General features: G+C 38.7%; 1 protein-coding gene across 1 annotated transcript; it reads right to left on the reverse strand.

Annotated features, from left to right (window-relative positions):
* On the reverse strand, positions 1 to 27,172 carry LOC124111605 (L-threonine 3-dehydrogenase, mitochondrial-like). Its single transcript, XM_046471366.2, has 9 exons — positions 27,030 to 27,172; positions 19,806 to 19,997; positions 18,358 to 18,400; positions 9,887 to 9,957; positions 7,979 to 8,194; positions 7,565 to 7,671; positions 6,693 to 6,783; positions 6,115 to 6,381; positions 1 to 4,124 (listed from the first exon to the last, which is right to left on the reverse strand). The coding sequence occupies exons 2-9, from the start codon at positions 19,945 to 19,947 to the stop codon at positions 3,940 to 3,942; spliced, it is 1,122 nt and encodes a 373-aa protein (XP_046327322.1). The 5' UTR covers positions 19,948 to 19,997; positions 27,030 to 27,172; the 3' UTR covers positions 1 to 3,939.

Raw genomic sequence — 27,172 nt, forward strand, 5'->3', positions numbered from 1 at the left:
CACTTTGCTAGTCTTTATTTCCATAATCACCAAACATTATATTTTTTAATGAGACAAAAATATGTGGTCCAATAGACAAAGCATTAGGCAAACACCAGGTTAAAAGAAAATAATAATAAATATCACATATTTGGTTCCATGTCAATGTTTCTTGTTCAATGATGAAGGGAAAACCAGTTCATAACTCTTTAACAGATATCTGACCTTGAGTATGCTACAGGACAGTCTCATTAAATCTCACTGAATACTCATATGCATTGCCTCTTTTACGAAGAGAGATATCCAAACAGACTAAAAGATCTCATTTCATACTTCTCTCAGCAGAGAGGTATCAATTTGGAGTAAAAGATCTCATTTCATACTTCTCTCAGCAGAGAGGTATCAATTTGGAGTAAAAGATCTCATTTCATACTTCTCTCAGCAGAGAGGTATCAATTTGGAGTAAAAGATCTCATTCCATTTCTCTGTCAGAAGAGAAGTATTAAATATGAATAAAAGATAATATTTTATGAGATGGTTTAAATTGGTCGGAAAAATCCATTTCCAAATTAAATCACAATTAATGAATGATTGTGTTGCTGGTCAACATTTGGAGAGATTCAGTGATATGTGTAAACAGACTCAAATATGTGCAGCAAAATTTGTAAAGAACATAAATCACTGTTTTGATCAGTACTGTGTCTGCCTCTCAAGTAGCCTCAGAGTTGGTAAACAGTATTGGTTGTGGCTTTCATACACCTGTAAATTATCTTGCTGACATCCTCGAGGGACAACACCTATTGAGGAATAGTCAGTCCTAAAACAATGTCAAGTTAAAATTTGTGAATTTCATTTTATTTTGATCACTTTTGTAAAAGTTACTAAAAAACATCACAACAGGCTTGTTGCACAGTTCACAGGTTCATATGTCACTACCCTGTCAAACATAGGTATATAATCAAGCCATATTTGTATACACTCTATCAGATATATCATGGTCAATATTCATAAAGCTGAGGTTATATAGATTATAAATATACTAGTAACAACAAAGCTGTTTGACGTCACATTTGAGTGGATGGAACACCAGTGATGCAATATACATGATGGCCAAGAGAGAAAGTAGATGTGGTGATTCCGTGTTGAACACGTAACCAGCAACCTGCTGGTCATAAGAGGCGACCATAAACATCGGGTGGTCAGATTCGGCGACATGCTTGATGATGACGTGGATCATTGCCCACAATATCAATCACTTGATTGTTTGGTCCAGACTACCTGGTTTACTGAGGCAGACACTCCCTGGAACCATATCTTATATTTAGGGAGCATCCATTTAATTTCTAGGGGTGGGGAAAAACATTTTTAAATGAAAAGTTTGTTCAGAAATATGTCCCAAATAAATTGTTTGCTAGCAGTGATGAAAATATGAATAGTTTGTTTTGTTGAAATTACCAGAACTTTTGTGTGTTAATAGTGAAAATAAATAGATTGTTTGATAGTTATAGTCTGTTGGATACAGCTTGGCCAAAAATACAGAGTCCTAAAATACCCCCCACCCCTATACAAATCAAATGGATGCTCTCGTAGCCATATTTGTACGTATGCAGCAAAGAGCATATGACATACATTATATCATTGGTGTTGAATACAACCCCTAACAGTGACACAAGCAGTAGAGTTATCACACAGTACCTCAGCAGCCTCAAATAGCCGCAGCATGGCTAAGGTGGCACTAACAAATCTTCACTCACTGAACTCAGAACATGTTTAGAATCGTTGTTTTTCCGCTTATCACCGGGAATTCATTTGTTTGATATACTTCATGTTGAGATCTCAAAAACACAACTTGAATTTAATTTGTAATCAGCAAAACACTGTGAGACTCCTCAAACCTCCATTACATAGAAACAACGGAACAACACAAAGTTGAGCAATGATCACCATAACACAGCCCCGCTATACCTTAATGTCTTCTCAGAGAGTCACCATGGAGAACATTTTGTTCAAAAACATATACATACACATTTATTACAAACACTGGTAAAGGACTCCAAAATAACCAAGAAAAATGTAGAACCGATCGACCTCCTGCCCAAACAGCAAATACTAAAACGCAAACTGAACACCAAAAAAAAGCAAACTTACAATCATAGTTTGTATCCATTTACTATCAAAGGATGTTAAAAATTTGAGAATAATTTTTTTTATATCAAAGTCATGTGTACAGAAAATATTTGCAGAGAGATTAAAATTTGAAAATATAATTTTATCTTGTAATGTTTTATCTCAAAATTCACATTTTCATGGACCATATTTGTTATCTCCACTACATTCCCAAAACAAAATAGTGACTGCACATTGTATATAAATTATAAAATTACAATTTTTCCAGAAACTTGAATCCAAGAATGGTGAATGCACACTATACTGTATTTTCTTGAGTATAGTGCACACCTTTTTTTCCAAAAAACACAGCTGTGTAGAAGGGGGTGCGCATTATACAGACAGTAATGAGTTTTGATGTTTTTTCCCCCAACGGAAAGACATAACCGAGTACACAAGACAATGTTATATATATAAATATATACCATACTTACAGTTGTATGGAGATACATAAACGGTATAGACAATCTATTGTATAGCACTGGTTCTAAGATAGCATAATACAACAGAATGAAAATAACATCCATCACCTCTTGTGTTAAAAAGTAAATTATTTACCCAAATAGTAAATGGATAAATTTAAACAGAACATTAAAGATACCCTTGCTAAAAATAACGTAAATGTTGGCTCCATTAAAGTCTTTTACATACTGTCCTACATCAACATACACATGTATTGTAAACATCAAAAGTCACTTGTCATTGATAAAATATAATTGTCATTTTTCAGTGAACATGTTCTCTTAAGGTTACCATTGCACACTGACAATCATGAAGTACCATAGAAGTATTGATACAATATTACAAGTGATATGTAATGGTTCTCTCCCTTTATGTCACACTATTGTATATACATATACCCTGTAAGTGATGAAAAAAATAGACTCCATAGAAAATGATATTTACATATATAAATACAACACAGGCGTGAGTTTCCTTTGTGCTTCAAGCAATGGTTACTAGTTATTGCTCGGGCCTGTTTCACAAGTGACCACAATTTTAGGATTACTTCAAGTTCTAGTACTGTGCCACTTTTAGTTTATGTCTGCCGTGATATTGCAACATATTGCTAAAGCGGCTTAAAATATTAGTCACTAAAGTCTTGCTCAGGAATTTGTATCTGTACACAAATATATAATCATTCAAACAATTGGAAAGACAAAATATGATCTAACAGAAATACATAAATAATCTGAAATAAACATACACTGGAAAAACAGACTCTGAATGAACAGATTTAACACTTAGCACACTTAACACAGAGACAGATTACTACTGTAGTGGGAAACAAACAGGCATAAAAACAGAACAAATCTATGAGCAAAATATGGAGTATCATGGCAGATCGGTAAAAGGTACCCATTTTTGAACAAACATAGATTCAGCATGAGATTCTATTGTAAAGATAATTATTAGCAAAAAAATAAGATTAAGCTTCAGTTATTTAATATTACAAAGTAACTAAAATCCCATCACAATTGTAAAATTATTATGTCAAACTTGAATGTGAAGGTAAATAAAGAGTTCCACATTGATTTATTTAACTACATGGAATACCCATCAGCTGCTAATAGCACACCTTGGTTTTTCCTGGAAAATGTCTTGCAATGCTGGTACTTCAAAACTTGCATTTGTGAGATTCCACGGAAACATGCACAAGATTCCACAGAAACACACACAAGCTTCAACAATTGGTCACAAGTACATCCTTCAAAGAACCAGCACTAACTCCAGTGACCCGACATGGCAAAGGGAGATAACTCCACTCTGCAAGGGAGACAACTCCAACACAACTTAAAGGGCCTCTCTTTTGACTGTCTCTGTCTCTGTTTCTGTGTATTTAGCACTCTCCACTTGGTTGTATTGTGGGATGAGCTTCTCGAACATCACACGGCACATGGACTCCAGGTCATACTGATGGCTCCATCCCCAGTCTCGGCGAGCGTTGGTGTCATCCAGCACCTGGGGCCATGAATCAGCTGAAACAGAAACAAGTTGTATTGCTGTCACTAATCGTTAATTTTCTCGGTAATTCAAATTTACTTCAAAATCTGATTCAGGAAATATTCTTGTTACAAAGATGGAGAGATCTAAAAATCAGTAAGTAACCACAAAACAATTCGATGACATCATCCTTAAATGATAATTTGTTTAAAAGTTCTGTGACTATCTTATGACAGTTAATTGTTCAAGCATTTCTCATGGCATATATGACCACAATAACCAATAAGCTTCTTGCGTCTTTAACTCTATGATCTCTGTAGTGTAGTCATTGTGATGAGTGCTATAGTAAATAGTACCAGCAAGCTCGCGCTATGACGTAGCTGATGACGTCAGCGCAGACCGATGTACTGACGCCATGATGAAAGAATATACCCATGATGGTATCCTAATCTTCATGTTATAGATACAGAGATAAAGTAAACTACGTTTATAACGAACACACGAACTGATGGATATAACGAACATATTTTTGGTTCGGGCCATTTGCTGTATATATGCTTTATATAGGCTTATAACGAACTACGGATATATCAAACTAAAATCAGTGGTCCCTTTGAGTTGGTTATAACCGTAGTTGACTATAAAAATCATTCTAACACTAACGATAGTATTGTCAAGTATTCTGAGAAGCCCAACCTTCCAACATTGCAGAATGTGTTATTCTACTTGGTTTCAACCCTAACACATTCAACATTATCTATGTTCACTTGAGTGAGTGAGTGAGTGAGTATGCTTTTACGCCGCTTTTAGCAATATTCCAGCAATATCACGGCGGGGGACACCAGAAATGGGCTTCACAAATTGTACCCATGTCGGGAATCGGACCCAGGTCTTCGGCATGACGAGCGAACGCTTTAACCACTAGGCTACCTGACCGCCCTATGTTCACTTGATTGTCATTGAGGTAGAGCTTATGTGCAGATGCATCTGTTCCATGGGCATATGGTAAAGTATCAACTAACATAATTCACTAGGGGTGGTCATGAAAACTAACAATAGCCATGTGTAGTATAGGCTAAAAAGAAAATAGTCTTGGTTCTCAGGAACCGCCCGCATCATCATAAAGTTCGCCGCACGTTTCGTTTTTATTTCCATTTAAATTTATTTTTTTTAATCCTTAAAAATTCCAAGTCCAACGGTAGTCAAATACTGTATTCCAATATTTTACTCATCAAGGAATACATTTATGTAGGGAGGCCCTTTCCCAGGTTGATTGAACACAATTGTTTATTTATGACATAACTGTTTATTGGTTTAAAAGACACCGCCCGCCCGCCCGGGCATCATTCAAGAACATGGCTTTGCATGACTGGCCAACTCACTCACTCTAAGGAGAAGATCTGCAAGACAATACGAACCAAAAACCTGCCTCTCTATCTCTCTTTCATGTCTGTGAAGAAGGCATGCATGACAGTACCATCCAGCCAACTGTCTAACTGACTCACTCCATGGAGAGGACACACAAGACAATACTAACCAATAACCTGCCCCTCTCTCTCTCTCACTATCATGTCTGTGATGTGAGGTGAAATGGGGTTTAACGTCGTGTCCAAGATTATTGTACTTATATAGCGACGTGCATGTACGTGTGTGTGTTTGTGTGGCTGCTTGTACTAGTCCGGACTGATGCCGATTTATAGTGCTACCTCACTGAGATACCATGCCGCAGTTTAACATGAATACCCCACTCAGACACAGTATACTGACTCCGAGCCGACCAGTCCTTGTTTTAGCCCCTTAATGCCGAGCGCCAGACAGGGTAACAACAAGTACAATCTTTTAACGTCTTTTGGTATGATGCGGTCGGGGATCGAACCCCGGACCTTCCGCTCTACGGGCGGACGCTCTACCACTAGACCACGGAGGCGGTCCATCATGTCTGTGAAGAAGGCATGCATGACAGTACCATCTAACGGCTGTCCAACTCATTCACTCCATGGAGAGGACACGCAAGACAATACTAACCAATAGCCTGCCTCTCATCTGGGGAGTAGGTGACTTCCAACTCGGGGACATATTTTTTCACTTCCTCTGCGATCTCACTTGGGGTGAAGCTCATGGCCGTCACATTGTAAGTCCGCATGGACAGCTTCTCATTGGGCACTTCCATGAAGTTGACCGTGGACCGGAGAGTGTCGTCGATGTACATCATGGGGAGCCGAGTGTCTGGCCCCAGGAAACACCGGTGGTGGCCGGTCTTCAGGGCATCGTGGAATATCTCCACCGCATAATCTGCCATGAATAATAACAATGTTACCATCCCTACACTACACTTTAAAGAAAGGCTTTGTTTAGTTAACTCCCTTCTACCACCAAGTTGTCTCTCTTTTATCTTCAATAATAAATCCAAGTTCCATGGTACCTTCTGAAAGTGATTTTGGGTGACCTTGACCTATTCTTAGGAATAATTTGAAGGTACTGATTTTGTCATATTTTAATATAAATGAATAGCATAGGATTGGTGTATTTACCAAGCAAGTCATTATCTAAAACAAAAAATAAAATATATCAGCAATATAATACATATCTATGAGCAGACATACCTGTGGTGCCACCGCCGGGTTTGGTGTCAGCCGAGATCACTCCAGGGAATCTCAGACTGCGGAAGTCCAGGCCAAACCTCTGGTTGTAGTACTACACAGAAACAGTTTTGTGTTTAACATTTAGAATGAAAGTCAAGGGGCCCTTGTCATGGAGCTAATGTTAAAAAAGGGGTTGCATGAAGCATGGACTATAGCAGCAACTACAATGTCACCTTGGATCCCCTTAATATCTAACACCACAGTAAATAATAAATAGTACAGGGACATTTTTTCACATCTTCGCATCTTCCTGAGGCAAGAGAGTTAACTGACTTTAAAAGTCCAGTTTCCACCCTTGCCGAACTAAGCTGGAATTACTGGGCTAGATTGTAGCGCCACCAGTGGCTGTTACCAGTTATGTCCCTTCTAAGCCTACCAATCAGGTTCCACCTCTCGTATTGCTTGCGTTTGCTTCACACTAAAGGGCAGGATGATCTGCCTTACACGTGAAATGCATCAAATCACTTGAGCACCTTGATGTAAAACATGAACAGATTTGGAAAATATCTGCTACCAACGAGTTGGCAGTGCACATGATTTGCAAATCCTGCAATTGATTGAAATCTGCACAACAGTTAACGAACCAAATATCGATTTCGGTGAGCGATTTTGATTGAACTATGCATGGACCTGTTAGTCCAGCCAAAATGTAACTCCTAGTTCGGCAAGGGTGGAAACTGAACTTTTATAGTCAGTTAACTCCCTTGCCTCGGGAAGATGGTCCTCACGCAGAGAGGTATCACATTGGTGTAAAACATATGATTTGATGAGATTGGTGTAGACAGTTTGATGTGATGTCATTGTGAGCGTCTATGAGGTAACACCTAGCTCACCTCTCCCATTAGCTCCGCATGCACCTTGGACACGCCATAGATGGTCCGGGGACGCTGGATGGTGAGGTCAGGGGTTGGGTTCCGCGGGGAGTCAGGGCCAAATGCACCTTTAAAAACAAACATACCCTGAGTGTCTTTGATAGAACGGAAAGGCATGACCATTACAGCCCACAGCATTTACATACAGAAACAGTACTGTTGGCAAGTGACCAAATTGATATTTATACACTGGTAGAAACTGCAGTTTTTTTGTTTTTTCATTTAATACACGAGTACATAACATGCTTATTTCCACATTTTTCAATACCAATATGAAAACCAATACATTCATTACAACTGATGTAAAACTGAAACTGGGGACATAGTCAAAGGGAGACAACTCTCCACACGTTAGATGTCTTATTGGACTCATACCAATTGTGCTTGGAATGAACAGTTTGAGTCTGTATTGTTTGGAGACCTCGAGGACATTATGGAGGCCCTCAATGTTGACCTGCATGGCCAGGGGCACATTCTGCTCCCCGATGGCGCTCAGCAGGGCTCCGAAGTGAACCAGCCAATCCACCTCATAGTTGACAACAATCTCCCGAAGACTCTTGAGGTTCAGGACATCAGCAAAGAGGAATGGTCCTGCAGAACAATAATTGAAGGATAATAGTGACAGAGCAATAGTTTCAGACAAATAGTTTTTTATAGGCATTGTTTCTCACAGCTGCAGCCAGCAGCACTGATCCAACCAGTAAATAACCCAGGCAGTCAAACCAGTGGTGGATAGCATGGGCAACAATGCACGCCACTTCAGGGCACAATGACAGTAAAATCAGTCACACATTGTGCTCATAAAATTGTCATGTCAACTCTGTAACAAGCCTGACGTGCTGCAACCGCAAATATCACTACAATAGCTTCATTTTGAATCGGCTTCAAAGGACGCCAAAAAAACCTCTCAAAATATATCACAATTACGTGGAAGAAAATTTCTATGGGGAGTTAGTGATAAGTGATATTGAGCTTTTGATGTCACTTCTAAATTTAGCTAGGATAGCAAAAGGGTGTGGGTATTTTGTCAAGCTAGAATGGTAGTAAAATAGGGTTTAAAGTCGCGTCCAAGTGAGTGAGTGAGTATGGTTTTACGCTGCTTTTGGCAATATTCCAGCAATATCACAATGGGGACACCAGAAATGGGCTTCACACATTATACCCATGTCGGGAATCGAACCTTGGTCTTCGGCGTGACGAGCAAATGCTTTAACCACGAGGCTACCCAACCGCCCTCACATCCAGGATTATTGCATTGATATAGCGACATGCATGCATATCTGTGTGTGTGTGTGGCTGCTTTTACTAGTCCAGAATTATGCTGATCTTATAGTGCTAGCCCTGCAGTGATACCATGCCGCAGTGTAACATGAATATCCCACTCAGACACAGTATACTGACTCTGAGTCGACCAGTCATTGTTTGAGCCCCTTTATGCTGAGCGCCAGGCAAGGTAACAACAAGTACCATCTTTTAATGTCTTTTGGTATGACATGGCTGGGATTAAACTCCGGACCTTCCATTCTACCACTAGACCACACAGCAGCAGTCTCATGCTTGAATGGAGGAGATAATATAAGATTTGGAGGTGTTGGAGACAATTCTTGCCCAGAATGCCAGATACATGCTTCCCTTGCCAGGTGTTCCCTTACTTCTTGACATGAGCATAGTATATTCAGGAGGTAAGCGAGCATTAGTAGTTCGAAACAGCGGGTGCCGATACATCAAGTACAAATTAACATGGCAAACATCTCTTTAATGAACTCGTCCATCTGAAACGTAAGTGATGATCCTCATTTGATTAGCGATTCAGCAACTTCTTCTCATGTAGTGTCACCATCAGTCAGTATTGACATTGTTACTGCACAAGCAAGATCGTGTAAATATAGCAATGTGTAGTGATGTGTACTCGGATGAATGAGGTTAAATCACTACTCTGTTGTGTATTCATGGACCAGTTACATACAATCTACCATCAAGGGCTCATCATCATCCTCGATCATGCAGGGTATTATTTCTCCATTGTATTACAATAAATACCCTGGACCCATTTGCCACCAAAGTTTCGTTTCAGAAGCGACGTCTCCATCCTCATCTCTCTTTTCACTAACTTAGCTCAGGAGTTTAGCGCAAGATTTGTCTCACATATAAACAGATTGGACGGCTATTTTTAGTGGCATGTCTTTCAAATACAGTTGGAAACTAAGCTGTGGTAGCAAATGGGTCGACCGTATTAATCAGAAAACACTGGATAATTGAGGATTACTATTCATGTGTACTTACCACTTCTGAGAATAGTTTTGGGAGCCTTGTTGATGTCGGTCAGAATGACGTTGTCACGTCCGTACCTCTCTCTGAAACATAAGCATTACTTACTGATTCACTGTCATAGTGATTGCACAATTCAAAGAGGTAGTGCCATTGACCAAGGTATGGCTGGCGTCAAACTGGTTCTAAATCTATATCTGCACAGCAGAGGTTCTCTAGTAGTCTTGAGTAATAATAATGGCTGAATTCCTAATGTCTTTCTATTAGGTCACAACGTGTTATAGTAATATTAGTAGCTGTGGAGACTTTTCTATATTTGTAGGGGTTATCACAGGCCGCAGAATATTGTCACTGTTGAATGCCTTGAAATAGGACTGTCTCTGTGCTTGAATCCAGAATAGTCTTGGAAGCTGGCAGGAATTCGTATTCAATCCATGCTTGGCAAGTAGATGAGACACAAGTCTGGTCAAGAAGGCCTCAACTCGCCCTCTGGTCACTCATATAGGTAACCAGCCTTCTAGAAACGATCAAGTCTGCCATGTTCATATATGCAAGGGTGGATAACTCTAAATTCCACTTTTTTTGCTGCTGCAGTTCGCTATTCAAATCCGGCCATAACAGTACCCGACATCTTTCACAAGTAGTACAATCATCTGATAAATGCTACAAATATTAATCAATCACAGCAAAAGTAATTATCTTTCAGCATGTTCAGTATCTTGCCTTGTTAAAATTTGTTTGTGTTTTACTCATTGGTAGCAGTATTAGTCATTACTAATCTGGAGGTTTTTAAACATAAAACTAATATATGATAAAAGCTGTTACTTACACATAGCAATGAGATACAATTTGGTTTATATATGAGAAATGGCACATTTATTGTTTTTGAAAAGTAATTGTTTTTTGAAAGGTAATAGGATTTTTTTTTTTTCTCAAGGCATGTTGAATGTCAATGATTAGATAATATTGATTTTAGATGATACACTTTTATTTCTGCAACTTTGGCCCTTAATTCTCTTATTATGATAATCATGTTAACGGCTATGAATCATGAACTGAGTCACCAACACCAAGGTCATAATGACAGATGTTATACTCAGACTAGAATGACTTCAGAGGTTTTAGCCAAAAAACAAACAAAACAAATGAGTGATTATGGTTTTGTGCGCATGTAACAATATTGCATCAGTGTGATCGTCAGCATCCCCAAAAATGAATTCAAGGTCATGACCTTCAGACACTTACATTAGGCAAGCTCTATGTGCATTGCCCCAGTCATCACTTTCATTCACAATGAGTGAGTGAGTGAGTGAGTGAGTGAGTGAGTGAGTGAGGTTTTACGCCGCTTTTAGCAATATTCCAGCAATATCACGGCGGGGACACCAGAAATGGGCTTCACACATTGTACCCATGTCTTCGGGTCTTCGGCGTGACGATCCAACGCTTTAACCACTAGGCTACCCGACCTTCCCTCATTCACAATGATGCAGGTGTCTCTTCTGTACGTCAAGGAAATGGGTGTTCTTTATTTGGGGGTTCTTTGCTTGTTGTTGGAAGTCACCACACTCAGTAATATTCCAACTACATGACGGCGGCCTGTAAATAATCAAGTCGGGGCTGGACAAACCAGTGATTGATATTGTGAGCAAACTTTGACGGTGTTGAGCTACAATTACTTTAACCAACCAAGTCAGTGATCCTGACCACCTAATCCAGTGTGTGTCGTGTTACAATAAGCATGGGATACAGAGAGCTCACACTAACTCCACTTCCCTACAGGGTTCTGGGAAAAGGGTGAGTGAGTGATTTAGTGTTAAACACAACTCTGAACAGTATTGCAGTTATATCATGGCGTGTCAGCTATATATGTGAGATACATGTGACACAGGTCTTACATGTTTTAACACATGGAGATACCGTATTCACCATATTAAGCACCCTGCTCCAATAGGCACCCCCTAACCAACTTCCCCATCAATCTGTACTTAATCTTAATGAGCGCTGTCTAAGACCAAAACGTTATGACAGTCCCAATATTTTTTTGTATATTGCAGATTATTTACTGAGGAAAGCAGCGTAGAAGGGGAATATAGTTGCCTGGTAACTTTTATCAAACAAATTTAACTCATTAAGAATGGTTTCAGTAAGCTTTGAGGTTTGTGAATGTTCTAAGCACTTATGACGGCAAATACTATAGGATGGTGAACTCCACCAGTACAGGTATGGTGGGTGTGGATGTCCCGTAGACAACTTTGTCAACCACAGAGACAACATGTAGATGTCCCGTAGACAACATTGTCAACCACAGAGATAACTCGTAGATGTCCCGTAGACAACATTGTCAACCACATAGACAACTCGTAGATGTCCCGTAGACAACTTTGTCAACCACATAGACAACATGTAGATGTCCCGTAGACAACTTTGTCAACCACATAGACAACTCGTAGATGTCCCGTAGACAACTTTGTCAACCACATAGACAACTCGTAGATGTTCCATAGACAACTTTGTAAACCACAGAGACAATTCGCAGATGTCCCGTAGACAACATTGTCAACCACATAGACAACATTTAGATGTCCCGTAGACAACTTTGTCAACCACAGAGACAACTCGTAGATGTCCCGTAGACAACATTGGCAACCACATAGACAACTCGTAGATGTTCCATAGACAACTATGTCAACCACAGAGACAATTCGTAGATGTCCCGTAGACAACTTTGTCAACCACAGAGACAATTCGTAGATGTCCCATAGACAACTTTGTCAACCACATAGACAACTTGTAGATGTCCCGTAGACAATTTTGTCAACCACAGAGACAACTCATAGATGTTCCGTAGACAACTTTGTCAACCACAGAGACAACTCGTAGATGTCCTGTAGACATCTTTGTCAACCACACAGACAACTTGTAGATGTCCCGTAGACAATTTTGTCAACCACATAGACAACTTGTAGATGTCCCGTAGACAATTTTGTCAACCACATAGACAACTCGTAGATGTTCCATAGACAACTTTGTCAACCACAGAGACAATTCGTAGATGTCCCATAGACAACTTTGCCAACCACATAGACAACTCGTCCAGATTTGATTATTTACAGGCTGCCGTCATGTAGCTTGACTATTACTGAGACCAACATTAAACAACAAACTGACAAAGAAACAACATTTGTAGACCAATGTCTACAGAGGTGATAGACCAATGTCTACAAATGTAATAGACCAATGTCTACAAAGGTGATATGCATCATGATGACAAGGCCATCACACTAGTGACTACCTGGGAAAAACATTTAGTATTTTCAGATTGTCAGGCATTTTGATTCAATCTTCAACTGGAACCAACAGCGCTATAGTATATTATTACCCACACCCACACACCAGAAACATCTGGCTGCATCATAGTGCAAGAATATGGCAGTTCAACTTGACACATCAATCCCAAAAATAAGAATGACAAATTAGAATGAAAAATCATGATATAACCATATAACATAATGATCACCCAGTTTCGTTTATTAAAAACTTACGCAATTATTTGAATTTTTTAGGACACAAAAACATGGGATGCCCAAGTTGTATGATAATCATGACCAAAAAAGAATACTTCAATTAGGTTCTATCATGTCTCAGTAGACCATGGAATTGATTTTATGTAAATAGTACAGATGTGCTTGTATGCCCTAACTATATGAACATGCTGAAGGCAAGAGTAGAAAAATATGTTTAGAATAAAAATTATTACTGACTAAATATATTACCATGGTTACTGCATGGTGATGATAACCATATTATCTCCTGCCTGGGGGAGGCGGGATAAGCAGGTCTGTACAACCAGTGTTGAATTTGTTCACATGTAAGGAGCCGTGGCTTGTTAACAAAAAAAATGTTGCAAGGCCTCATCATATTGTACTAGCTCAAAACACATCCGATAAAATATGAAAAGAAACAATAAGACAGCAGACTTTGACATTAAATGATGCCTTAACTGATTTGATGATATGTAGAAATAAATATATATTGATTATTGTTTTCAACTTGACAGTCGGGCAAGCTTAATGGAAATGTTACCAGCCCAATTTAAAAGTCACTGGTATTTGGCTAGCAGGCAGGCAGCTATTTCGAACACTGTGTAAAACCAATATTTCAATATGGTGTCGGGCCTTACATGTCTTAGATTTGGAACAGAAAGTGTTCATTACGTTCATCATGTTCATGAATATATAAATAACAACCGAAAAACATCAATGAGATAGGTACTGTGTATCTATGGTAACCTATGCGTTTAACATAAATTATGATACAATGCATCATATAACATGTACAAATATGACAAGAGTCATTAGGAGATGAGATAGACAAGTTTAAACAAGTATTATTTAACGGTTTTGGAGCTCTGCTCCAGAAACGGAAAACAGAAGGAGGATGGACAGACGGACATGCTGATGGCTAATTCACCCATTTTTCAAACTGGGGGATTATCATGATTATGGAAAGCCTTATGGAAAGGTAGGGGTTAGACGCTTTCATTTACAAAATAGTGAAATTATTTTACAAAATAGAGATGGAGGTCATGTATGAAGATTCAAATACTTTCCTATATGTGCATAAATTATACAATCACCTGATTCATGTCACGCCACAGTATAAACCTGGAATGTTTATCAATCTCGTCATTTTTGACTGCTTTGATATAAACAACTGTTTTTGGTTAAACTATTGTATGTTTCGGTTCATCGAGTCAACGTCAACTGATGTGCACACTTTTGTAAGAATCTGCTATGCGGATTCATACAGTTTGCACATCGGTTTTTCGATTCATACCTCAATGAACCGAAAAAAATACACAGTCAGTCCTTAAATGAATGGAAAATATTTTGGCGTTTTGTAAATAGCCTAAGTGAAAATTTCAGGCATTTTCACATTGACTGAATTTACACATCGACTGTTACATATACAAACACCATATCCCATGTATACAAATAATACACACACTGAGTGTCTCCATACACTATATCAACACAGGCTGAGCAGGGAAATTTGGTCTCAACATAATACGATGATATGGTATCCATGATATATTTTCCCTAGAGAGAACTTATTCCGACATTCAGCTTTAAATATTTATTGGCATGAGTCATACTGCAGCATGACAGTGCTGTTTCAGCAGATTAATAATCGGTGGTGACTTCACACATTTTAAATAAATTAATCAAATTTCATAGACACACAATTTACTCACTATAGTTTGAAGTGATAAACAATTATTTTGACAATCTAACGAAACAGGTGAACATGGAAACAGGAGGCAAAACTAGATTCCTTGTTGTTTACGTACATTTAACATGTTAAATTAACTTCCAAGAAAATATCTTCACAAAAAAACATTTTGACTCAACATGCTCAAACCAGGCTTTTTTCATACATTGTTTACATTTGACTGTCGGGTCCGACAAATAAATATTTAGTTTTCTTTCAGCATGTTCAGTTAACCATGTTGGCTGCACTTCTCAGTACCTTCAATAAAATGAAACAAAACTTTCAACTGACAAAGAAAAGCAGTTGTAAGCGTAAGACGACATTCAAGAGACTTAAATCAAGTCTACTTCCTTGCAGTGGAGGCACAGTGAACATCAGCTGATGCAACATGTCGATACTGTTAACCCAGTTAGCCACATTCACCAGGCCACAGCAGGTACATGTGATGGAGCATATCTGCCCTCATCTGACCTCAACCACAAGAAAGATGGGCTTCAACAGCTTCATCTGGATAGTGAGCATGGTTTTACGCCACTTTTAGCAATATTCCAGCAATATCACGGCCGGGGACACCACTAATGGGCTTCACACATTGTACCCATGTTGGGAATCAACCCGGGTCTTCGGCGTGACGAGCAGACGCTTTAACCACTAGGCTACCCAACCGCCCCTCATATCGATAGACACTGGCTTAACAGCTTAATATGGATAACAGCACTGATCTCTGAAAATTCACTGGGACTGGTTGTTGCCTTTGTAATTTGTCTATCCTTAGGATACCCTGATGATATCCCAGAAATTTGACAAGTTTGATACCTGTGCTGTGCCAGCCGCAAGCACATTTGTCGCTTTTATTGATAGTATAAGGGTGTATCGTCACATTGATCAACAAAATTACTATACAGTTTTGACACTGAAATTATATTGAAATGTAGGTATCTTTGGTGGTAGCATTGGTAATACTAATAGTCACAAAGTTTGGATAAGTCACTTGTCAATTGTGCGGTTTTCGTTTACACTCTTTTGACTTGTAATACAAACTGAATATTTCACCTCAGCTTTGTTTATTTGATCGTGTGTATGTTACAATCAATGTGTAAAATGACTAAAATTTTCACTTTGGCAATTTATTAACCACCTAAATATTCAGTTATTTTACATATTGACTGAAAAAACAGTTCATTTATTTTATTATAATAATGAATCCGAACATTTTGATTTTTAATTTCATCACCCAGAGACTGAAAATGATAGGATTTAAAGAAAACAAAAGTTAAATTACATTTCTATATTTTTTTGCTTCTAACCCAAGCATAATTAGTCAATTGTGATGCCCTTTAGATATATAAAGTCATGCATATCTCATCAGTCATAAAATTTAATATCATGTATGCACTTTCTTATCTGTAAACATGTAATCACACGTAGATTTTACTACACCTATTCATCCAACTTGCAAACTCAGTCAAAACTTCATGATACTCTGAAGCATGTCATAACTTAACTAATACAGGTGGTTGCCTGTGTTACCATGGTTTTGTCGTCTTATCATTCAATTTAAACTGCATTATACTTTGCAGTGCCACAGCCCATTTATCTCTTAGTGTAAAGAAACCTTGAAAGTGAGGTGAGGTGAAGGTGAAATTGGGTTTAACGTCGCGTCCAAGATTATTGCACTTATATAGCGACGTGCATGTACGTGTGTGTGTTTGTGTGGCTGCTTGTACTAGTCCAGACTGATGCCGATTTATAGTGCTAGCTCACTGAGATACCATGCCGCAGTTTAACATAAATACCCCACTCAGACACAGTATACTGACTCCGAGCCGACCAGTCCTTGTTTTAGCCCCTTACGGCCAAGCGCCAGACAGGGTAACAACAAGTATCATTTTTTAACGTCTTTTGGATTGAACCCCGGACCTTCCGCTCTCCGGGCGGACGCTCTACCACAAGACCACGGAGGCGGTCCCTTGCAAGTGAACATGGCACAAGCAAAATAATTGCTTGTTTGTATGTTGTTTAACACTGCACTCAGCAATATACCAGTTGCCATAAATAAATCGAGTCTCGACCAGACAATCAAGTGATTGATATGAGAAACAATCCACGCCATCAGGGTACAATGACACACAATCAACCAAGTCACCTAGTCTGACCATGACCTCTTATATATCTTTAGATGTTTAATATTTTTTATGAAGGAATTTTGTTTTGTTCTTAAAATGTCGGTGGTAAAAAAAATTAAAATATCTCAACTCTTATCAGTCTACATCGCTTCAAGTTTTGCGGTATGTACTTTGTAATTCTGAATGAATCTTCAACACTAACCAAAAACTTAATTGCCTACGACGATCAGCTAAGTTGCTAGGGACATGAATCCCCGCTGGGCAATCATAAAAAACCAAAAACGGAAGAGCCATTATCCAAGTAATGAAAAAAACTTTCTTACAAAAAGAATAAGTTTCATCAAGCCTTCAGAGATAATGGGTTCCCCTGAGCTGGAGTTGCTGAGTCATGTCTACACATTCAGCTACCAACCCCGTGACTGTAAGTAATCAATAAGAAGCAACACTACACTGGTACAACTCATGTCACCTGGCAGAGTACTGCTGTGGCCTATTCAGACTTTAATCAATCATGTAGCTAGGCTGATAAATGGCTGTTTTCGGAAACATTAAGGAAAGGTCAAGTTGACTGCAACAGAGAGTGGCTGGTTTACGTTTTGTTTGGATAGAGGTTTAATCAAGGACCTAAATATTTAGGTCCATGGTATAATGTTTCAGAAACAAACAAAAATTTAAAAGAGTTAATTCAAATAGAAGAATATGGTAATTTTATTAGTCTGCGTTCTGCACTGTGTCTTTCAAACTGACTGAAAACAATGACAAGTGGGAATGGGTTCGCTATGTTTATCATTACCACGATTACAATGGAAATATACTACTCAAAAGAAGTTAAGGATCATCCGATTCTTTCATATTGGTAATGTTAATCTGTCATAGCATGAGAGATTAACTATTGTAATATGGAAGAATCGGGTGATCCTTAACTTCTTTTGAGTAGTATATATCCAATGGAAATACCAATGAGGCACAGAGTTACCTACGCTCTCAACTCATGGATCACTAAACTTATCCTATACTAAAGCATCTTGGATAACTAGACTTATCATGCTTACTGGCTGTTACCATAAATAATTAACAGTTTAAGCTTACCTTAGTATCTTTGCCAGCCCAGTTCCGAGTTGTCCCAGACCGCCTGTAGACACATGAAGAAAATTTCTTATTGAAAGATCGATGTTTATTGGTATGAGTGGGTTGTGTTTTATTATTATTATGATGTCTATTATGATGTTTATTATAGTGTTATTTACACTCACCACTACCCTTACCGCGTGAACCACTCAGCACAACACTTATAATAAACAACATAGCTTTCAAGGTGCAGATTTCGGACAGGTGCAGAATTTGCAAAGGATGTGTACCGTCAACTGGGGGTTGACAGACATTTTCCAAATCTTTTCATGTTTTAATCAAGGTGATCAGGTGATTGGATACACTTCGCTTATTACAATATAGATCTTGATCATCGATCAGATCGTTTTCACTGGGTGCTGCCATTTTGTTTGAAGCAAATGCAAGTGATACAAGAGGTGGAATGTGATTAAGGGCATGGAAGGGATATAACTTGTAATATTCACTGTAGGCGCTACAATCAAGCCCAGAAATTCCAGCCTACTTTCGGCAAGGGTGAAAACTGGACATTTTTTAATCATTTAATCATCCGTTGCCTCACGAAGATGCCTTACAGCGTTATCCACTCACCACTACCCCTACAGCATGATCCACTCACAACTACCCCTACAGTATGATCCACACACCACTACCCCTACAGCGTGATCCACTCACCACTACCCCTACAGCGTGATCCACTCACCACTACCCCTAAAGTGTGATCCACTCACCACTACCCCTACAGCGTGATCCACTCACCACTACCCCTGCAGCATGATCCACTCACCACTACCCCTACAGTATGATCAACACACCACTACCCCTACAGCGTGATCCACTCACCACTACCCCTACACATGATCCACTCACCACTACCCCTACAGCGTGATCCACTCACCACTACCCCTACAGTATGATCCACTCACCACTACCCCTACAGTATGATCCACTCACAACTCCCCCTACAGCATGATCCACACACCACTACCCCTACAGCATGATCCACTCACCACTACCCCTACAGTATGATCCACTCACCACTACCCCTACAGTATGATCCACTCACCACTACCCCTACAGTATGATCCACACACCACTACCCCTACAGTATGATCCACACACCACTACCCCTACAGTATGATCCACACACCACTACCCCTACAGCATGATCCACACACCACTACCCCTACAGTATGATCCACACACCACTACACCTACAGTATGATCCACTCACCACTACCCCTACAGTATGATCCACTCACCACTACCCCTACAGCATGATCCACTCACCACTACCCCTACAGTATGATCCACACACCACTACCCCTACAGTGTGATCCACACACCACTCCCCCTACAGTATGATCCACACACCACTACCCCTACAGTATGATCCACACACCACTACCCCTACAGTATGATTGACTCACCTGTGATGAGGACCCTGGGGGGTGAGTTTTCCTCCCCCGCTATGCCAAGGTGAGATGACCGAGACATCCATGCGGCACAAACCATCCCTTGTTTCCCAGACAAGAGACTCTTTGCGATACTTTTACTTAAGAGTCCTGACATGATTCAGATTCTTGCTCTGTTCTTCCAATTTTTCCAATTTCTAAAAAATTCTGAAAAGAAATATTCAACATTAAAACTAATAAATGTGATAAATGCAATTCTGTTTTAATTCCACTCTAACCAGCAATGATAAGCATTAGCAAGATGTCGATACTCCTATTTTAACAGGCTGAAATGATATGTTTCGAATAATTCAAAACCATATTAAAACATTAAGTAATACAGCAAATCTAGCCGATACAGGAGAAATTTATTTAAATATCAAAATAAGATGGTGAGAGAAATAGGAAGACTCCCACAAAAAACACAACATATTTTGTTTTTTCATGCCATATAAAAGTGTGAATCGTCATACCACTTCCAGACAGAATTAATACTACTGTTCAATGTGTCTATTAAATTCATCAGAACAAACAAGGAATGCAACACGCAGCAGTGGGAAACATGATCTGTGTTCAGCTGTTACCACAGGGGAAGTTTCTGCGAAAACAATGTTCACACTAAATGGTGAGAAGTTGTGTAGACAATTGAATATGACAACTATGATGTGATGAAATTTCTACAAAATCAGTCTCTTGAAAGAGTGAGTGAGTGAGTTGGGTTTAACGCCCCTTTGAACAGTATTCCAGTTATATCACGGCGTGTCAGCTTAATGTGGGAGGAAAGCCCGAAGTGATGCAGGTCTCTGACGTTTACCAATTCGGTGAAACCCACCAGCACGGGCATGGTGCTGACAAACCTAGAAACATAATCGGGGCGAACCGGGATTCGAACCCACAATCATAGGTTTCTGGCATGCCCAAGGGATGCAACTCTGCACAGCGAATCGTGGCGCCATAGACGACTGGGCCACCCGTGCCCCCCAAAAAGATGGTGAGCTGAGAGAGAGAAATAGGATGACTCCCATGCCATATAAAGGTGTGAATCGTCATACTACTTCTAGACAGAATAAATATTACTGTGTGGCATCACGTCACGTGTCTATTAAATTCATCAGAACAAACAAGTTTCAGTAACATGTAACTATGGACGGGAATACAACATGCAGCAGTGGGAAACAGGATCTGTGTTCAGCTGTTACCACAGGGGAAGTTTCTGCGAAAACAATGTTCACACTAAATGGTGAGAAGTTGTGTAGACAATTGAATATGACAACTTTGATGTGATGAAATTTCTACAAAATCAGGGATAAAAAAATAGTTTTATTAAAGAGCAGTACTCTAATCATGCTAATAAAAGAAATTTCGAACCCAGAATAATTACCATGAATACATGATTATATATTGCCTAATGGAAAAGGCATAAATCCCAGTTAAACAGATCAAATATTCGCTTTTGTGGAGTTTCTGGTTCAGTAAGACTGGAGGCAAAAATGAAAATAATGTTGTCATGGTTACATTTTGTGAAAATAACCACAACTTATAACATATAATTAAAACAACAAATATTTTGAGCAATAATCAATGATAATAATAATTGAGACATGTTCAATAAGCATAACTTCAATCAAACACAGCTTGTTAAACAAACATCTACTTTTGCAAAAATGATGATGGGAGTTTCATTGGGCTTTTAATTATTATTACTGGTAGGTGGTTTACAAACATTTTGGCCTTAAATTCAATGTAGTGGGTCGGGGGAAATATAATAAACTTCCAGATTAGTACTGCTACTAATGAAAGAACACAAACTCGTAGGTGTGAGTGAGTGAGTGAGTTGGGTTTAACGCCACTTTTAACAGTATTCTAGTTATATCATGGCGTGTCAGCTTAATGTGGGAGGAAAGCATAAAGTGATGCAGGTCTCAGACTTTTACCACTTCGGTGAAACCCACGAGCACAGGTATGGCGCTAACAAACCTAGAAACAAAATCGGGGCTAACCGGGATTCTAACCCACTATCATAGGTTTCTGGCATGCCCAGGGGAGGCGACTCTGCACAACATCATGGCACCTTAGACGGCTGGGCCACCCATGCCCCCTCGTAGGTGGACATCATCACAACGTCAGTCATAATCTCAGCAACTACCATGATTTTGTTGTACCATTTGCACAGACATCTGCATTTAAAAGTTCTTATGTTATAGATACATCAGGTCAATGAAATAATCTACCATCAGAAGTAGGGCATAGTTCGTCAGTACCTTCTGTTAAAGCTTTGCATTGGAGCATTCTACATCACCTCCTATATACTATAATTGTGGTATACGCGTGAAGATCCGGGTTAGAATAGGTCTTCAGCAACCCATTCTTGCCGTAAAAGATGACTATGCATGTCGTAGGAGGTGACTAACAGGATCGGGTGGTCAGGCTCGCTGACTTGGTTGATGCATGTCACCGATCCCAATTGCGTGGACCGATGCTTATGATATCAATCACTGGATTGTCTGGTCCAGAGTCGATTATTTACAGACCACCATCATATAGCTGGAATATTGCTGAGTGTGGCGTTAAACAACAAACCAACCAACTTTAATTGTGGTAAGCATGGCAGCAACATACTGCACACTAGCCTGAGCCACACAACTGTAGCATACTAAATTGTGATCTGTCTGTTAATGTGGCCGTTTTGAAAATTCATTCCAGTACTTTTTCAAATGCACTTTTCATATGCTTTATATGATGACTTTAGGAAGACATTATTGTCAGCTATTGATAATCTTGGAGGACAAAAAACGCTACACAGTATTATATTTGGTGACCCAAACCTAAATGTTTACTGAATACAAATAAAGTCTGTCCGTACACAAATTTATAAACAAATACCAACAGATTCAGTAGCTGCATAATGTTATTGTTTCGAAATTGTTAATCATTAATATTGTTAGAACTATATATGTAAATACTAAACTGTATAATATTTGCATATGTAGGAGATGTACACCTTTTTCACTTTCCAGTGCATTGTAAATAACCTTTATATCAGCAGTGTATATGCATAGTGCAAAATGTTTCCACAATGTAAGGCTTCAATTGGAAATTATTCATGTCCCCTACATAATATTATGTTTAATCCTGTAAACGGAGAAGGTGGAAATAGGTGAACGTGTGCCCAATCCCTGTCTTTTGGACAATAAAAGATATATTTGTAAATTGCAAAATAAATACCAAAAGATAATCAACTGGTTTATTTTGTTAGCATAAGAGATTTTTCTTACGAAGAATGGTGATTAAAATCATTTATGTTGATTCGTCTCATAAACCAACTAAAGAATAAATATGGCCCATATTTATAAATATATATATATATATATATACGCCAAGAATATAACTGGTCTGGGCCCACTTGCACAAAGCGATCTTAGCGCTAAGATGATCGTAACTCCCATACTTTAACAAAGGCTTACAATAGTCATAGCGCTAAGATCGCTTTGTGCAAGAGGGCCCTGGTCTGACAATACATCATAGATTTAGGCACTGGGACAGTAATATTAAATTATAGTGTTTTCATTTATAATTCTTAAAACATATACTGTAACCATGGTAACATTATGATAATCAGTGAAATGAACACAAGTGTCATGTACTCCTATGGTTAGTCAACTATTCAGTGTGTATGTTAAGATGAACCCAATTCCAAACTCTGCAATAGAATTACATCTAGTTTAACAGCTGGCAATATAACCTTGACTACAACACATCTGATCCTACACTTTGGGATTGCACAGTGTTTTGTAGGTATTTCTCATGAGGGTATCCCCGTTACTGACACTGCAGTGCATGAGCTAACCACACATTCATCACTAAACATGTCAATGGACAGGCTGAGATAAACACTCTTTATTATACCGTACCATATTCGACTTAATAAGCGCCCATGGCGCTCTCAAAATTAGAAATAGGAGGCTCTTATTAGAATATTATTTTGAGTTGAAAGATCGTCAATTTCGTGGTTTATGCTGACAGCCTGAAATGTTTATATAGGACAGAAATATTTTTCCAAGATTTAATTGCCCATATGATAATTAAGGGTGCATATAACTACGAGTGCGTATTATATACGAATAAATAAGTCTTGTGTACAGTTGGAAGGGGTGCTAATGTGAGATTGTTCACTAGCCAATATATTAGCAAATATCGCTGTGGGGGCTTATTAGAGCAGGCGCTTATTACGTCGAATACGGTATTTTTATTCATTAACATTATGATGATTGTCTTTGTTTGAAAGTTGAAATTTTCTGATTTTATTTTTTTTACCACCTCAACTGAATTGTGGGTCCACTTCTCGGGACTATCATCTGAGAGGGTGTCAGATATCCTGCAGAGGTAATTTATCAGAGTAAAAGGTCCGGTTTCACAAAGCGAGTTTTGCACTAAGATGATCATAAGTCCCTTCCTTTAACAAAGGATTATGATAGTACTAGCACTAAGAATGTTTTGTGGAACAGGTTTCAGAACCGAACAAGGAGCTGGACAAAATACTACTGTGAAAACACCATCTTTATTGTTTGGTAATAATACAAACAGAATAAGTATTCATGTTTTCCAACCAAACCAACCCACCCAAACAAATTCAAATTAGTGAGGGAGAGGAAGGGAGGCGGGCTGCGAAGGTGAGGAAATGCTCAAGAAAGAGCCTTGCTGGAGCAACTGCTGAATGAAATACTTCTTACATCAGGTGATCTCAAACAAGGTCATCTATGAATACATTTTCAGGCTCGAGTGAGACCATGGCCTAGATTTTGTACACCTATCGTGGCAAACCGGTTCATTTTACAGTCTGTTGTCTACCAACATTGGCCCCAGCGTATGTTCAGGTAACCTTAGATTCTGGTCATAACCAGTCATAACAACTAAACAACTGATCAATGAAAACCAATAATATCAATCCAGTCTTCCTCAAACAGTTCTTTGCCATGTGGTTTTAAGATCAGTCATAGAAATGTCCATTCTCTATGTTTAAGTCTTCTCTTTACTTGTTTACAAATAGATATTTATCTCAATGATCATTTCCATATAATAAAAATAGAATACTAAACGAGCTCCCGTGTAATACCAATTTTATGAAACGAGTGAATAGTTCTGGTATCTGACGAGCAAAAGCGAGTCAGATACCACAACAATTCACGAGTTTCATAAAATTGGTTTTACACGAGAGCGAGTTTAATATTTTATTTATTACTTGTCATTTATAATGTTTTTAGAATTATACTGTTGAGTGTAAATAGGCTGACACCTACACGATCCATGGCATAATCCAATTGAGTTTAACAGAATAATACTTCAAACACGTCAAAAGTTGAAACGTATGAATTTAATATCATACAATGGTCCAGCTTTAGAATTCAGGCGTTCGTCCCACAAAATTATCGTAGTGCTAAGGCTATCACAACTCACATAATTTAACTTAGACTAACGACTGTCGTTGCGCTAGAGTACGATCGCCTTGTGGAACGGGGCCTTGCACCTCAAAGTTTACAATCACGTCACAATACCCGATGACGTAATTTGTTGAATTTTGTTGCAAGATCCATCGGTGAAACAATGCCATGTGACGTCAGCCTAGCAACAAGGTTGCTGGGGTCATCGAGTGTGCATAAGCTCCTCCCAGTGATCTATCATCTCCACACACAATGTCGTTGAATACGCCAAGGGATGTTGAGAGCTTTCAATATTTGTTCGTGAAACGTGTTCCGAGAGTACATAAGCACGCGTTTTGGTATTACACAATGTGTAATAAAGCTGTATGTTTATTAAACGGGTGATCTCTTCACGGGCAAGTAATAAAGTCAATTCATAAGAATACAAAAAAACCTTCAAAGCCTGAATATCAAGTATAGCTGGGGCCCTAACAAAATTCTATGGAGTTCTTTGAGGTTAGGGACAATGCCTAAACCTCTTTCGGAAAATTGCTGAAATTGGGTCACAAACCAATAAATATCACATTGATCTAATCCTCTGAAGTAAATCCTTTTATACCAGTGTGACACCAATACATAAATGTGCAAGTTGCCAATAAAACCCCTGGGGCAGAAAGCTTCATCCATACACAATGAGCCTCTGCTTTTATTATTCCTCCAGCATAAAAGGCCCCAGGGTAGACATTCAGTGAAGGTTAAAATGGGGTCTATGTTTGCTTGTGAATATAAAATGTAGAATTTACAATAAAAATTTGTTTACAGTTGTTTCACATTTAAAACAAATTTGGTAGACAATGTCCATAATTTAAGAAGAGTTATAAGGAGAGGGTATAATTTATTGATCATTGAAAAGATTAAATTAATGATTTGATTGATATTTGACCCAAAACAGAATATAATGATTAATAATGAATAATTATTACAATCACAAAAATATGATATTATTATCATCCTCATTATCATTATTATCTGGGTTATTTCTGTATGTGGGATGCATACAGGTTCTATTATATCAGGATAATATCAAACATGTGTTGGAATGCATCACTTTGTCCGTTTAGATGACAAGATTTATACAACAATGACTAATTGGATGGAATCCTGTAGTAAACATGTTATGGTAAACCCCTGACTTAGAGGAAGTAGTTGTAACCGGCGAACATATAATCCGGGTCTTGAGGTTCGACAATCTGACGCAAAATCAAATATAACATAAATTTTACGCATTCTTTTTAAAGAACACATAATATTAATTACAAAGGCAGACAGAATGACACGAGACGATCGACTTGAACAGTTGATGAATATACATTACTGGTAATAAAACTGTAACAGCTATTGGACAGGCTACATTGCCCAATGAAGTAAACTCTCAGTTTGAATTTTATACACAGGGAGAAAAATCCTTATTTCTCTCTTTTTTTCGACGTAGTTTCTACGTATTGATGCTTTATCGATCTTTCTTGTTTGTCTTACATTCGTTAATTAATGTATACCGCGTAGTGGGAAATTTTCAACATTTCCTCACACCGTTCGGCCGATGTGCAACCGGGAACCAGAAATCCCGAATCGATACGCTTCAATGGTTGTGATGCAGTACGTGGTAACTGTCCGTCCGTGTGATCTGGGCCAAGATCACGTCTGTACGACAGGCAGAAACGTCGCTACTCCTTCCATTCAGTGGAACAGATTTGAATATCAATTCTTGTAATCAAATACTTACAGTGTGAAATTGTAGACAGGATTGGTTTTCCTCCTACGGCTTCCGCGAATTCAGATGCTATGCGCAAGTTAATGTTGACAACCGTGAGTTACCTCGAGCATTGTCGCGCCAAAGCAGCCAATCAGATGCAGGCAACTGAAGGT

Source organism: Haliotis rufescens, unplaced genomic scaffold (genome assembly GCF_023055435.1).
Source record: "Haliotis rufescens isolate VD_foot unplaced genomic scaffold, xgHalRufe1.0.p SCAF_2, whole genome shotgun sequence".
NCBI classification, from domain to species: Eukaryota; Metazoa; Mollusca; class Gastropoda; order Lepetellida; family Haliotidae; genus Haliotis; species Haliotis rufescens.